At 39.3% G+C, this 13,903-nt stretch overlaps 1 protein-coding gene across 5 annotated transcripts in view; it reads left to right on the top strand.

The window, feature by feature from the left end:
• LOC308392683 (transcription factor SOX-6-like) overlaps positions 1-13,903 on the top strand; it is a 104,333-nt gene that overhangs the window by 42,233 nt on the left and 48,197 nt on the right. For all 5 annotated transcript variants that reach the window (XM_080875854.1, XM_080875851.1, XM_080875850.1 and 2 more), the window contains one exon: positions 10,765-10,854. In XM_080875854.1, the coding sequence (XP_080731980.1) occupies positions 10,765-10,854 (90 nt within the window). The remainder of the gene's footprint in view (positions 1-10,764; positions 10,855-13,903) is intronic.

The raw sequence follows: 13,903 nt of genomic DNA, 5'->3' as shown, positions 1-13,903 counted from the left end.
CCCTCACATCATATGGAAATGGGCAAAAGCATAACATCCAAACTAACATTAGTGGTAAGATGATGATGCATTTCTACGATCCAACAAATCTGTCTTTCTTTTTGTGAGTCACTGTGTCTGCCTCCATTGATTTATTTCTGTGGAGCCGGAACTTCCTCGAGTCTTTTTTTCTGGTTCGTTGTCCTGTTTCGGCTTTGAATGCGTTATATCATCGGTCCCCAACCTTTTTTACACCACGGACCGGTTTATGCCCGACATTATTTTCATGGACCGGCCTTTAAGATGTCGCGGATAAATACAACAAAATAAAACTAGTACCGGTACCAAAAAAAGAAGATTTATTCATAACACACGTGAAAAGACCCAGGAAAACCGAGTTAACGATAAAAACGACAACAAAATAACGCTGAAAACCCATAAAAACCCTGAAAACTATACATTTCACATCTGAGCCTCAACTCTCGCGGCCCGGTACCAAACGACTCACGGACCGGTACCGGTCCGAGGCCCGGGTGTTGGGGACCGCTGTGTTATATGACTTGCTTCATCAGAGAGTTCTACATTTGTGCATGCACTCGTCTCTCTCCGGTTTGAAATGACAGCAGCGTAATGGGAAAAATGTGATGTCACAGAGTGCACCAATCAAAGCTTTGCACTATCAGTCAAATTATGAATAAACCGCAACCACACATTCCTGATAAAGCAGGACAGCTGTGGTTTTTAAGTGTTAAACTTCTAAAATTGACAGCGAATTGGATAAAGAACTCAGTGTGGCTAATTTCATGTGAAAAACTGGTTTAAACCCAAGTTTACAGAAGGGCTTAAAACCTTTTACACAAAAATAAATAGTCAAAGCCACTGTATGTTAATTAGACATAGTAAAAACAGCAAACTCTGACCTACATGCAAAGTGTAATCAGTACACAAAAAAACATTACTTTATCTTCCACGCATACACAGTGACATCAACATTTGCAGCTCTTTTGAAGCTGCACTTTTAGTAGCCTTGTTCTGTGTGCTTAAGCCTATGTTGTCCACTTTGGAGGTGTCTGCACTATGTCTTGTGCTGAGGCCAGACCAGAGCTGGACACTCAATCACCAATATAATGGCATCCCCAGCTGGAAGAGGAGGTCAGAGCAAGGTCAAACCTTCACTTAACCCCGTTTTTCTGTGACAATAGAAACATTCTGCCTTGGTTCTTTCTGACTGCTGAAAGATGTTTCAACATCTCTGTTGTTACAGCCACTCGAACTGTGCAGCACGCACTCCTCCACCCGAGGGAGAGTGTGCGCTCTGACTATTGGGCATTTTGGGAGTGCTATAATGTTCAATAAAACATTCCCTCTGAGATTTCACTTGTAACTATAATGAATGAATCTTTGATCTTATTAGCAGTTTAGGTGCTACCCTTGCTCGTCAGCAATACTGTGTGAAGGTTAAATACTCTGTATGTTCCGTCAGCTAAGCTGCAGAAGAAGCAATGGTGACTGAACTTTGAGCGTGAGCCCTGTGAGCCAGTGCCCCATGTGCCTCATCTGTGTGTGTGTGTGTGTGTGTGTGTGTGTGTGTGTGTGTGTGTGTTTGTGTGTGTGTGTGTGTGTGAAGGCTTATGGATTCATACACTCAGGTGGAAGTAGTGATGACAGCTTAACAAGCAAGCTGGGCTGGCCCTGAGAGTTAAGCTTATTAGCTAATTAACAAAGCCTTGGCTCTGGCACCATGTTTGCCTTCCTCTATGGGATTGGCAGCTTGAGATGTGATTGTGTGCAGGTAGAGGCTTTGTTTGTGCATATGTGCATGTAGCTCAGCTTTCCACACCAATAAACATCTCATCTGAACTCGCCATATTATAGCCAATGGCCAGCATTTGTGAAAAGGCTAGATTTTTATTGAAAATTCAGTAAACGTCATTCTTTAATCTTGAACTTGATCTCCTTTTACATATCGCTGTGTTTCCTGGTCAGTACTTCCTTGTTTCTGGCAACAGGCTGACTCCCCCTGGACTTCTTGTGGTTGGGTTAAATCTATTCGTCTGTAATTGATAGGGATCTCTTTACTAATGATCAGGCACAGCCTGTGAGTCTTGAGTGCAAATACAGTCAGTGGGATATGCCCAGTAACCCTCTCCTGCTCACTTTGGCTGTAGGCCAGCCAACATATGGTATGAACGCATGCAATGTGGTTTGTCGGAACAGTTTTGAACGTTGTCCAAAAGAATCAGGTTAAATTGCAATTTTCTCAAGTCCTCCTTTTTTACTAGGATTTCAGCAAAGTGCCAATTTGATCCTGATAATTTGGTGAAGGCCAGCATGATATAACCGTAATGGAAAAAAATACCGACTGTGTCACAGCCAAGATAAATTGAGGCCTGTGGAGCATGTTTGACGTGGCTTCTCAAAGATGTGGACTGTGCACTGCGTTACAAACTGCGATGGAAATTGTTTGTCTCGACTAAACCGTCACACACACATTAATATGCGGGATACTGCGTTTCCAGTCTGATTTGTATTTGAATGCTATTTTCTTCTTAAACAAAAATGATCTAATCTATTAATTTCGCTTGTTTATAACAGTTTTTGTGTAAAATCAGACTGACTTTAAAAAAAATTTTCATTTCAATTTCTGTCATTTTCCTTAGAATGAATTCATATTCTGAACTCTGCGCTCTGCTTTAAACCACAGACATATTAGACATTTTCCAAAGAACATTTATGGAAAAAAATTCAAATAAGGCTGACTATGAAATTAAATGTTTTTAATTATTTTAATGCAGAGGGATTCATCACTCTTAGAAACCAGCCACTATTTTCACAGCAAAATTTTTATGGCAGTGTTAACCCTGAATGTGTGTTAAAACTGCGTGCTGATAGTACCTCTTAAGAGGTATGTCTGATCATTTCTCCTGTCATTGATGTTTTGAGGAGCAGCTGCATTACATGCATATGCAGTCCTTTCCCCCCTTTTTTATTGTTTTTGTGATGCGACAGTATCTGCTTGGGGCAGGTGGGTATGGTTTGGAGTTCTGACGGCTCTGTTGGATTCACTTGCCTTTTCTTCTCTTTGGTTTGCTGTGAAATAAATGAGGACGTAGCCCAGACTCAATGTCAGCTCCCGGAGCCCACAGGCCCCACCCAAACCAGCTCCCGTGGGGGCCCGACCCAAAACAGCACTTCTATTGTGCCTGAACAACACATCTTTCTGTGTGTATACATTTGTTCATGTCTGTGTGTGTGTGTGTGTGTGCTAGCAGGGATAAGATTTCATATATTAAATCTAAAGTGGAGCCAGAAGCTTGGGCCTTCAGTGGGAGACTGTGGCACCCACGGTGTGGGATGGAGAGATTTCGCAGGTCTTTCCTCCCCACTGCTGTCAGACTCCACAACAAAGACTTTAACTGAACAAACACACACATCCATACATGTGCAATAATACTAAGTGCAATAATCTTTTCTGGCATCGTTGTATTTTTACTCAGTTGTATATAGCATTCGTATTCTATTTTTATCTTATTGTATATTTTTATTCTATTTTATTCTACTGTATATAGTATATTATTTTATTCTATTCTGTACAGCTGTGTACTGTATTTATTCTTATTGTATTCTAATTTTTGCGTCATAACTTTTGCACTGTCCACTTCCTGCTGTGACAAAACAAATTTCCCACGTGTGGGACTAATAAAGGTTATCTTATCTTATCTTATCTTATCTTGAACTGATCTTTTGGGACTGTGTGTTTGACAAAGAAGCAATTTTGTTGCCTGGATATAAGTGCCCTCATTTTCAAATTTCTTTTATTTATTTAAAAAAATACAGATCTAAATTTCTTGTTAACCAAAGTCCTATTAAGTGTGGTCAAGCCCAGCTATTTTGTTTATAACTCGTTCTTTTTCTTTCTTTTATCCGCAGAACTTGATGTTACAAACTTTTCAGTCAATGCAGTTTAAATTAAAGCAGGTCACAGATTTATTTAAATGTACAAAATTGTGTAGTTAAATCCAAAGCTCTGGCGTATGTGGTGGTTTTTAAACACTTGCCCACGAGACCTGCTTAATTATTCTCCATCACTCAGATAAAGAGTGGAGATAAATAAATAAAGTGTATTTTATTACTTTTTAAAATAACTGAAAGTTAAATAATAAAATCATCCGCAAGTAAGATGTGACATCTGTCCAAGTCTTTTCCAAAAGTGGCTAAGCTCTACCACCTTCACTTTTATCTTCAAATCCTGCTGTCACATCAGTGTGCAGCAGGCTGTAGAAAGCAGTACCTTTTCTTCGAGGACAAATTTTCACCTTGTTGTTTCCTCACGTTCAGGCGGCAGCGGCGGCTGTTGATATCAGTGTAGTAATTCAGAGCAGGCCTGACCTCTCTGACTGCACCGCCGGGATCAACAGCTGGGTTTTTCTAGTATTAAAGTCACACCTTCAGTAGAAACACTATACTTTATCTAATTCAGTGCCCGGTTTCAGCCCACAGTCTTCAGCAGTACGCCCCTCTTATATCATATAAAGTGCTTTACACTGCTGGGGGGAGTAGTTCATGAGTATTTTTAGCATGTGACTCAAAGCCCCACCCAAGCGATGTTGGAAGCTGACGTTGTCTAAGTTGCAGGTAAAGTAAATGAATAAAAACTTTGTTGTTAACTGTCAAAGGACAAATTTCATGCCAATTAAATGCCAAGTAGATTTACGACACATTACTAAAGTGGTGTCTTCAGGTGGCCTCTTAAATTTTGCGTTGCAATCGATGTTTTATTTAGACTGCAGTTTAGTCAGCTGATTTGTTCATACAAGATCTGCTTCATACCATATGAATTTGTAGACATAAAGGGGTTTAGGTAATCTACAGGCTCCTGCAACATCACAGGTTTACACCAGACAGGGAGCAAAATGCATTTCTTGATGATGACGTAGGATAATAAAAATTCTTTAGCATGAGTTTTGACACTCGCTGGATGTGGAGTGTCAAATACATTTTTCAATATTTGTTTCTATGGTTGTTTCTAAATACCGAATTTAGGTCTCTCAATTGTGAATTTTCATTTTCACAGTGTTCTGACATTTGATAGACGAGCTGGTAAAAGCAATAAGTAAGGAATTTCTTGTCTTTTCTTTTTCTCCTGCAACAAAAAAAATAAAGTTCATATATGTATATATGACTTCATAAGTCCTGTTGTCCTGTTGTGTAGCATTAGTTGTAATGTGATTATGATTATAAATGTAACAGATTTAAATGATATCTGCAATATATGCGGTTCCTCCTACAAGTGGCCCTCTGCAAGCATATTGCTGGACGGCAAAAGAATGTGTGTGTGTGTGTGTGTGTGTGTCTGTTTTTCTTACAAGGAGGGTGATGTATGTGAAGAGGGTTGCACAGGGCTACTTGCAGACCCCCCCCCCCCCGGTCAGGATCAATGGCTGCTTTCTCAGGCCATGTTCTTTGACAAGAGAGTCCGGGTGTCATCTGACAGATGAAAATAGTTTGTGTGAAATGGACACCGTGCTAGCACGCAGCCAGGCTAACCATGCTGCAGTTTAATGGTTTTACAACACTGAGCAAGAAGTGCTAGGTCATTGAACATATGTGTGTGTGTGTGTGTGTGTGTGTGTGTGTGTGTGTGTGTGTGTGTGTGTGTGTGTGTGTGTGTGTGTGTGTACATGCGTCTGTTATCTACGCGCCCCCCTCTGTGCAATTAAATGTCTCAGCAGTGTACTGACATTCTTTAATCAGTGTGTGAGGTGTGGATGTATGTTTGAGCGCTTCGGAGTGCTTCAGTGTTCTCATATCAGTGTGTGTATGCTTGCGTTTGTGTGTTTTTGCGTATATGTGGGTGTGTGTGTGTCTCTTTCCTCCTCCTGGCTAGCCCGTCTCCTCGTGTTTGGACATATGTTGAGTTTTATTTCACTCAGACATCAATCCTGCTGGCCAGCTGTTAGGACAGCTGCTCTCTCTGTGCCTCTCCTGCTCTGTTTCTCTCTTTTACTCTATCATTCGTGCCGTCTTGCGCTCGCGCTCTCTGTTTCTCTTGGTCTGCCTCTCACTCTGGTTTTTTCTTCAACATTAATGTTTCTTTAACATCAAAATGTTATGCTTTGTTTCTCTTTGCTTCTTCTAAACAGTATTTTTTAAATTTTGTGTCTCTTCAAATTCTTTCTTTCTTTCTTTCTTTCTTGTCCTCTCTCTCTGATCCTGTGGGGTCTGCAGTTGAAGTCATAGCACTGGCATAAATTTGGAAGTGCAAAGTGTAGCTGTCAGCTTCCATTTACACACATTCAGTAGTGAAGTGAAGACACAAAATGTTTTTTTTTCTTTTTTTAACTGTGGGTGTGTTACACAAACACCAGGCACCGGTTAGAACACTGGATTTTGTTATTTTTTACATTAAGTAATTTTTCAGATTAATGCTTTTTTTTCTTTTTACATTGGCCTTAGACTGCACACTCCAGGGCTCCGAGTTCCCGAGCTCTCTCACTAAGCATAATGTGTTTGTTTGAGAGACTGAAAGAGACGATGTATGTGGATAATTTAAAGGAACTTTTTTTAAGCTTTCACACTAAAATCTGCTCAGCGTGAGTGAACTAAACTTTCAAAATATATGTGTTTCCTAAACATTTTTGTTAGAAAACAAACTTCATTGGAATATGTTGCACACCTGTTGTAAGCATGTTTAAGATAAATATTGCACTAATGAAGGATTTGGCAGGATAGATTATTCCACGGCTTCACACTGAGCTCTCTTGTTAGAAAGTGGTGGTTTTTCCAACACAGCCATTCTTCTAGGCTGAGAGAAATAGCTCTCTACTCCTATTCATACGTATCTGTTACTTACCAACATTTTGCTGAAAAGTTCATTTCATGAGCAACTTTTAAAAACAAGTAGGCTAAAAGAAAGAGTGAGAAGAGAGTGACACAGTCATATAGTAGAAGCCTGTGGCACACTGTGTATTTCTTGGCAGTTGCTCTTTTGGACTGTTGATGCTTGCCTGCCACATACCCACACATACACTAAGTAAAACACACACAGCAAAGCACACAGTAAGTTGCCTGTGGCTCATGTAAAACACCCAAAACATTGTCTCTTGGCAGGTTGGCGTGGGGACAGGTGATAAAAGTGTGTTTACCCTAAACACTCGCCAGCTTGCTAGCTGCCTCAGCGCTGATTTACTACGACTCCGTCTCTTCAGCCGCTTCTTCTCCTCATCGCCTTCCTTCTGGCTCGCTTTCACTTGATCTTATCGCTCATTCACCCTACCTGTCTGTCTCTTCTCCATACTTGTTCCTGCTTGTGACAAAGTCTTTTTTGAAAATATTTTTTATTTTACAACAAATAAAAAGGGAATTTCCAGATGTGGAATGTCTAAAGTGTTTTGATTTGGGAGAGTAAGTTTTTATTACTTCCAGCATGGAGGTTATGTTTTTGGTAGTGTTTGTGTGTCGTTCTGTCTGTAAACACAGTAGCTCAAAAAGTTTTGAATGAATTCTGGTTAAACTGTGTAGGGGTGTCGAGCGGGCTCATGTTAACGGTCCATTAAAATGTGACTAACATATATTGAGGTCTTCAAGTTCAACTCAAGAAGGATTTATTGGTCAAAAATTGAAAAAAAGAAGTATAACTTGTGCTTGTGCTTACAAGTGTTTTTTGACCTTTGACCTCTCTGTCATGGACAATAGACTAACCTGAAGGTGAAAGGGATAATGTTGGGATGGGATACTTTTTGAGTATAGCTGATTAACAGTATAATGTAATGTTATGTACATTACACTAACAGTTTATAACAACTTAAATGCGTTTTATTTTTGGGGTGTCAGTTAATATAAACTTGTGCTCTTTTTTCACTCTATATTTATTACTAAACATTTAAAGCAGTTTTGCTAACAGTGACATACATGGTGCACATGTACTATATCCACATAAATAATAATAATAACAAATATTTGTACTTAAAATTAGAAGCCTGCACGCTGCACTTTTACTGTACAACAGACGTCTTAAAGTATGTTTGTTTAAAGAACAAAGAAAATAAAAGAATGTATGCAAAATCCAATACTGTTAAACCCTTAAAAGTAAATACCTCCCAGAGAGTGAGCTGACTTGCTGGAGGTATGCGCTCTCGGAGTGCTTCTAGCATCAAGAACACATCAGCAACTATTTGATATTGTTTACAAAGTTTTTCCTTATTCTTACTTTTTCTATGTCATCCTTCCCATTTGTTTTTACCCACTTCAGTTTGTCTTTATAATTCTTCCAAATTGCTGAAACAGTCATCTTCATCATTCCCTCTTCAACATTGTCTCCGCCTGCCCTGCTTTCCACCTTTCCCCTTTCTTCTTTTAATGTAACCTTACTTCCCTCACCAGCCAAAACATCCACCCGCTCCCTCGTCTTTTTAACCCATCCAATTTCCGTATTATCCTTCGTTTGATAAAGAGGCCTGTTTCTGGACAGCAAGGAATTTTTATCCACCCACCAATCTAAACACCACTTGAACCCTGACTCAGTTGCGGTGACGGATAAAGAGCCATCTAGGGTAAAACATCTCCCTCCATCCTCTCTCATCCCTCTCTTCTTGTCCTCTTCCTCGTCCCCTCTTTCTTCGTACCACACCGCTCTCATCCCCCCACAGTCTCCTCATCTGATCTGTTTATCAGTACGAGGAGTGTAAATTGTGCAATAGAGTACACATACAGTTGACTTATGCAGATGTGTCTTGGAGTTATAGGTTGTATTTTCTTCACTAAGTGCTCTCATAAATTGGGTTCCTTGATATTGTTTGATACAAGGCGCACTGCACAAGTGCACATTGGCGTCTTCAGGTCTTGTGATTAGAAGAAAAGCCCCTTATCCTGCCTCTGTCCCACAGCCTTCCTCCTTTACCAGCCATAAATATCACCCCTTGAACCAAATGTACACACATACTTATCCTGTGGAGCCACTTGTACAGTAAATCTGCAAAAAAAAAAAAAAAATCAGGTGGATTCCATTGTCCGGAGGGGGTGGAAGCTATGTTCATTACATTACTTTACTTCAATGTGGTCCGCCTGCCTGGAAATACCCGCTGTTTATTGCCTAATTTGGGAAATCACCACAAAAAATTTCTGTCATTTTTAAATTGTTTCTTTGTTCTGTATATATCTGCCACCCTACGTCGGTGCCATTGCCCCCCGCCCCCCTCTTTGTTTACATTGAACCCATGTGACGAGGACGGCTGCATCAGCTTATTTACAACAATCATAATCCGACTGTAAACATGCAAGGTTTTAATGGACCTAATAAGGAAGCTGTGCTCGGCTGGTGGACGGCATCTCATGACCACACAATGGGCCCATACGCACAAACTAAACATTAAGCCATTCACAATAGACCATGTGCCCTTATGAATGCCTATCGCGTCTTTTGTCAGGATAAAGGCACCACAAATAAGCTATTGTCTGACTTAACCATTCTAAATCAGGCAATCCCTTAGGGGCATGTTTTCCACACTGCACCCAAGAATGTCTCCTTTTTTTGTACGAGTGTGTGTGTGTGCGCTTTTTGATGTCCTTGGTGACTGAGGCCTCCTCATGGGTCCGTGCATGACCATGACACCATCTATGACACACCTGCCGGCAGAAAAACAAGAGTGTATACACAAATGAAGGACCTTAAAGATTTGTGTCGTAACGTGTGCAGAAATTGGACATACAGAGTGAGTAATGCAGGTGCTGTATTTCTGAATGTAGTGCTTATGCTTAAAGATTTCAGGCTTTTCTGGTGTCACCTTTGGTTTGTGGTGGTGACTGAAGCAGAAGAACAGCTCGTATTTATGTGTTTCTAGCACACGCTGGAAAAATTTGTTACACTGAGGGCTGAGAGCTGTCAGCAGTGTTTTCTGACAAAGTCAACTTCTGAATATTACAAAAGTTGTGTTTGCACTGGGTTTCATGTTCTCCCATCCTCATAGGTACCCTTTAAAATGAGGATGATATAGCAACTATATTTTTGCCTCCATTTGGAAACAAATACTGTTAAATTTAAAGGGTTTATAGTGGAGACCGATTACAACACAAAATATACCTCAAGACTTAACAGGTTATACTTGCTTACATTTATTTGCTGATGCCTGACAATGTGCACACTTTACTGTTTCTTCATTCGCAGGTCGCACACACAGACAGAGGCACACAAACAATCCCGCTTGCACATGTGCAGATATCTGTCTCTACCAAGTTTGTCTCTCTACTGTTTGCCTGGTGAAGAATTGAAAAGTTCCCATTGTTGAAGTAAAGTTCACAGCAGGACTCCAGTTGAATAAATGGGACCTTATGAATCTTATGAGACCACGTGTCTCTGATGTCTATTATCCTGAGGCCATGAGACACATTGTGAGAAAAAAAAGACAACCATCTCTAAACAATGCAGACATTCTCATTTGGTCAGCTGCTGCATTTTTTATTTTTTATTTTTTTTAGATAAAGTAGGAGGAAATTTTTTCTTCTCCTTTATGGGAAATGTACTCATTCTTAGGTTTTTTTTTCTTGTGTCTTCTCCATACTTTTTATTATCATCACCCAATTTTCTCCTCTTTCTACTACTTCCCCAGTTTTATGTTTATGGGCGACAGTCAGGCCTCCTGTGAGACCTCAGCATTAGTATCTGAACAGGTGGACTGTTGTAAAATGCATATTTCATTTTAAATATGATGCTATTGTCTGAAAGTTACAAATTGAAACAGACTTGATAAAAAGAAACTAATTGTTTTGTTTGTTTGTTTGTTTTTGTAGAACCCTCTTGCATGGAAAGACTCCTCTCTAAAGACTGGAAGGAGCGCGTGGATTGCTTGAACGCCACTGAATTCTTGGGGGAGGTTAAAGGTAAGAGTGAGAAAGATAGCAGCTACTACTATATCTACATTCTCTTTCAGGGAGATGCTAAGTGTATGCTGATAAATACTGTTCCTGCTTTAACTGTGCCCTTTGCCACAGTTGGCAAAACAAAAGAAAGACAGCAAGCGTGTTTTCCCCCCCACAATAAGTAGTGCCTTTTTCAAAACCTGCAGCATCTGTGGAATCTCTCATTTTTCTTTTTGGTTCACCCAAATATGAAGAGTGTTATAAATAAAAGCTAATGGTACGTGCGCAGAAAAGACACTGTTGTGCAACGCTAAATTCAAGGGTAAGAAACGGTTAGATACGCTGCAATTCTCTGCTCTGTGTGTATACTTGCTGCATGTTTCTGCATATGAAAGCAGCACAGTAAATGGTAGCCAGGCTTACCTGTCGAGCAGTGAGGGTGGCACTAAGTACTCCAAATTGTACCTTTGATTAAAGGGTGTGTATGAGAGGAGAGGTTGCACATGGTCCTATATTTTTGTAGTCCACATCAGCAAATAGCATTTACAAAGGCATAAATAACCAAGACCAATGAATTCTCGACCTGCTCTGGTGTTCAGAAGTGAAAATAGCAGCATATATATATATATATATATATATATATGCACATCTTATCATTTTGCTTTAGAACTGCAATATAATATGCAATTTAGAATTAATAAAGCTATAAGATCATGTATAGGTGATCGGTGTGAATAGCTATTCTTTACACATTAAATACTATAAGTAAAATATGAAATTACAAGTATTACCTCTCTTGACATCACTGTATATCACACACTGCTGACACAGGATTTTGGCGGCCGACACCTAAACAGGTTTTTAGGGAGTAAAAACAGAAAGGTTACATGTTGGCTAAAAATCAATGAAGAAACCACCCTCTGCCCGTCTGTGGTGCTGCTCTACCACTTGTGACGCAGACAGCGCTTATTAAAAGGAATGAAGTCAAAGCCACTTAGAAAAATAGTGCTTGTTCTCAACGCGGAAATGCAGATCCGATATTATTGATGGTTTTCTACTTTTACAATTATCTTCCCCGGCGTGTTTTACATCTCCTGACTTTGTAAAGTTCATGCATATTTTGAGCTGTCGTAAGAAGGAGGCCTGTAATATATTAGAGCCGTGTGGAGCCTCGATTGCAGGCAGTGAGGCTGACTGGTTAGTACAACAAGTAATAGAACAATAAAAAACAATGAGAGTCTTTACTCTGAATTTACAGAACTGTATAGTTTTTGTGTGTGTGTGTGTGTGTGTGTGTGTGTGTGTGTGTGTGTGTGTGTGTGTGTGTGTGTGTGTTTCTGTGTGTGTGTGTGTGTGTGTGTGTGTGTGTGTGTGTGTGTGTGTGTGTGTGTGTGTGTGTGTGTGACCGCGTCTGACTAAACTACTCACACATAAGAAGAAAAATTGCTTTCTTAAATTTCTAAAATGTGCTTATGGTAGTTAAATAATAAAAATAGAATGAGGTAGAAAAACAAATGACTTTTAAAAACTGATATATTAAGACAGGGAAATGCTTTCTGTCTCGAGGGCTACAGCATTTTCTGTTTGTGTGCCGTAACGCAAGTTGTTAACGGCAGAGCAGTCGAGCTGCCTTCAGTGAGAGGAACCGTTTGTGATCGTCTCCGGCTGAAATGGCAAGTATTTCCTCTGTGGAAAGTGGGAAAAGGGGACTACAGAGAACCTTCTTCAGCAGAACAGACATTGACTTTTATTGTAGGACACATATCAGACGCTTTTTCTCTGTCGTCATACCGACTACCTCCATCTACACAAGCACCCTTCTTATTCAGATAAAATAAACACCCTTAATCACCCTTTGCATAGTAATAATTTAGCATAGGTTACACAACTCATTGAGAGTGCTCTTGTGTCAGATAAGTGCAGGGATACAGTAAAGTTATTCAAACTAGAAGAAGCAAGTAAGATGAAATTCAAGTAAGAGTGAAGTGAAGGTAATTTCCATCAGTAGAAATGATCTTTATCTTTGGATTCTTTCTGTTTTCACTGTGAAATATTAAAATGAGACATTCAATTCAATCACAGTGTAGTTGCTATAGTGTGGCACATTTTGTACATGAAGACAAAAACAGCTGTCCTCTTTGATTGCTTAAAATGAGAAATTATAAGAAGAAGCCAAAAGTCGTGCTCTGCTTCCCTCAAATGCTTTTATCTTTCTTATATAAAAAGGTTGTTAATTGAAAGTTACATACGCACTCTTGTCTGCACAGATTTTCCAATTTTTTTAATCTCAAACCAAAGTCCAAGTCCAAGTCCAAGGCCAATCAGCATTTAGCGATTCTTTTCACCTTTCTTAATCAACCTTTTTATGAATATTTGTTACTTACTTTTTTATTGGTATTACTATCAGTCCCATTGTTGCCATATCAAATAGGTTCAGGTCATTGTGTGAGGAGACACACAGGATAGAAAACTTAAATTAGGAATAAAAAATGAATAAATCAGTTCATTTTAATTAAATTTAAACATTTTTGACAGCTACAAAAGGTACAAAAAAGTATTTTCAAGGGCACGTTCCTGCTCAGATTTAAGCCTCTCATGCTCCACTTGTTTTGATGTGCTTTGCAGATTTAGTGCCTGTCACGTGTGTCTTAATCTATTAAACGTACCACTTTTCTGGTAAAGGATATGCAGAAGCATCTCGGCCTCTTTGAAAGTGACTATATTTCTGCATGAAAAGCAGCATTCAGATGGAATTTTTTTATGACACAGAGGAGGAAATATTATTATTAAGATAAAGATGTATGCAAATATTCTAATTGTCTAATACTGCATGAACTAGCAGAACGTTAGCTGACATATTTTTTTTTCATTTGCTTTAAATAAGTATATATCTGATATCCACCTGGAGTCATGACAGCATTATTACACTTTTGATGATTAGGAAAAGTTTCTTGTAACTTGAAGAATAACAGTTAAATAGCATTTAACTGATCATTCAGTAGCCTCAATTAAAGTGCTTGTGTGTTCCTCAATAAATTTACTCTTTTTTAAAAGCATAGTGCTTTATATC

This window comes from Rhamphochromis sp. 'chilingali', assembly GCF_963969265.1.
Source record: "Rhamphochromis sp. 'chilingali' genome assembly, chromosome: 2".
Taxonomy (NCBI): Eukaryota; Metazoa; Chordata; class Actinopteri; order Cichliformes; family Cichlidae; genus Rhamphochromis; species Rhamphochromis sp. 'chilingali'.
The sequence above is the reverse complement of the archived record's forward strand: the minus strand, read 5'-3'. Positions and strand labels throughout refer to the sequence as shown.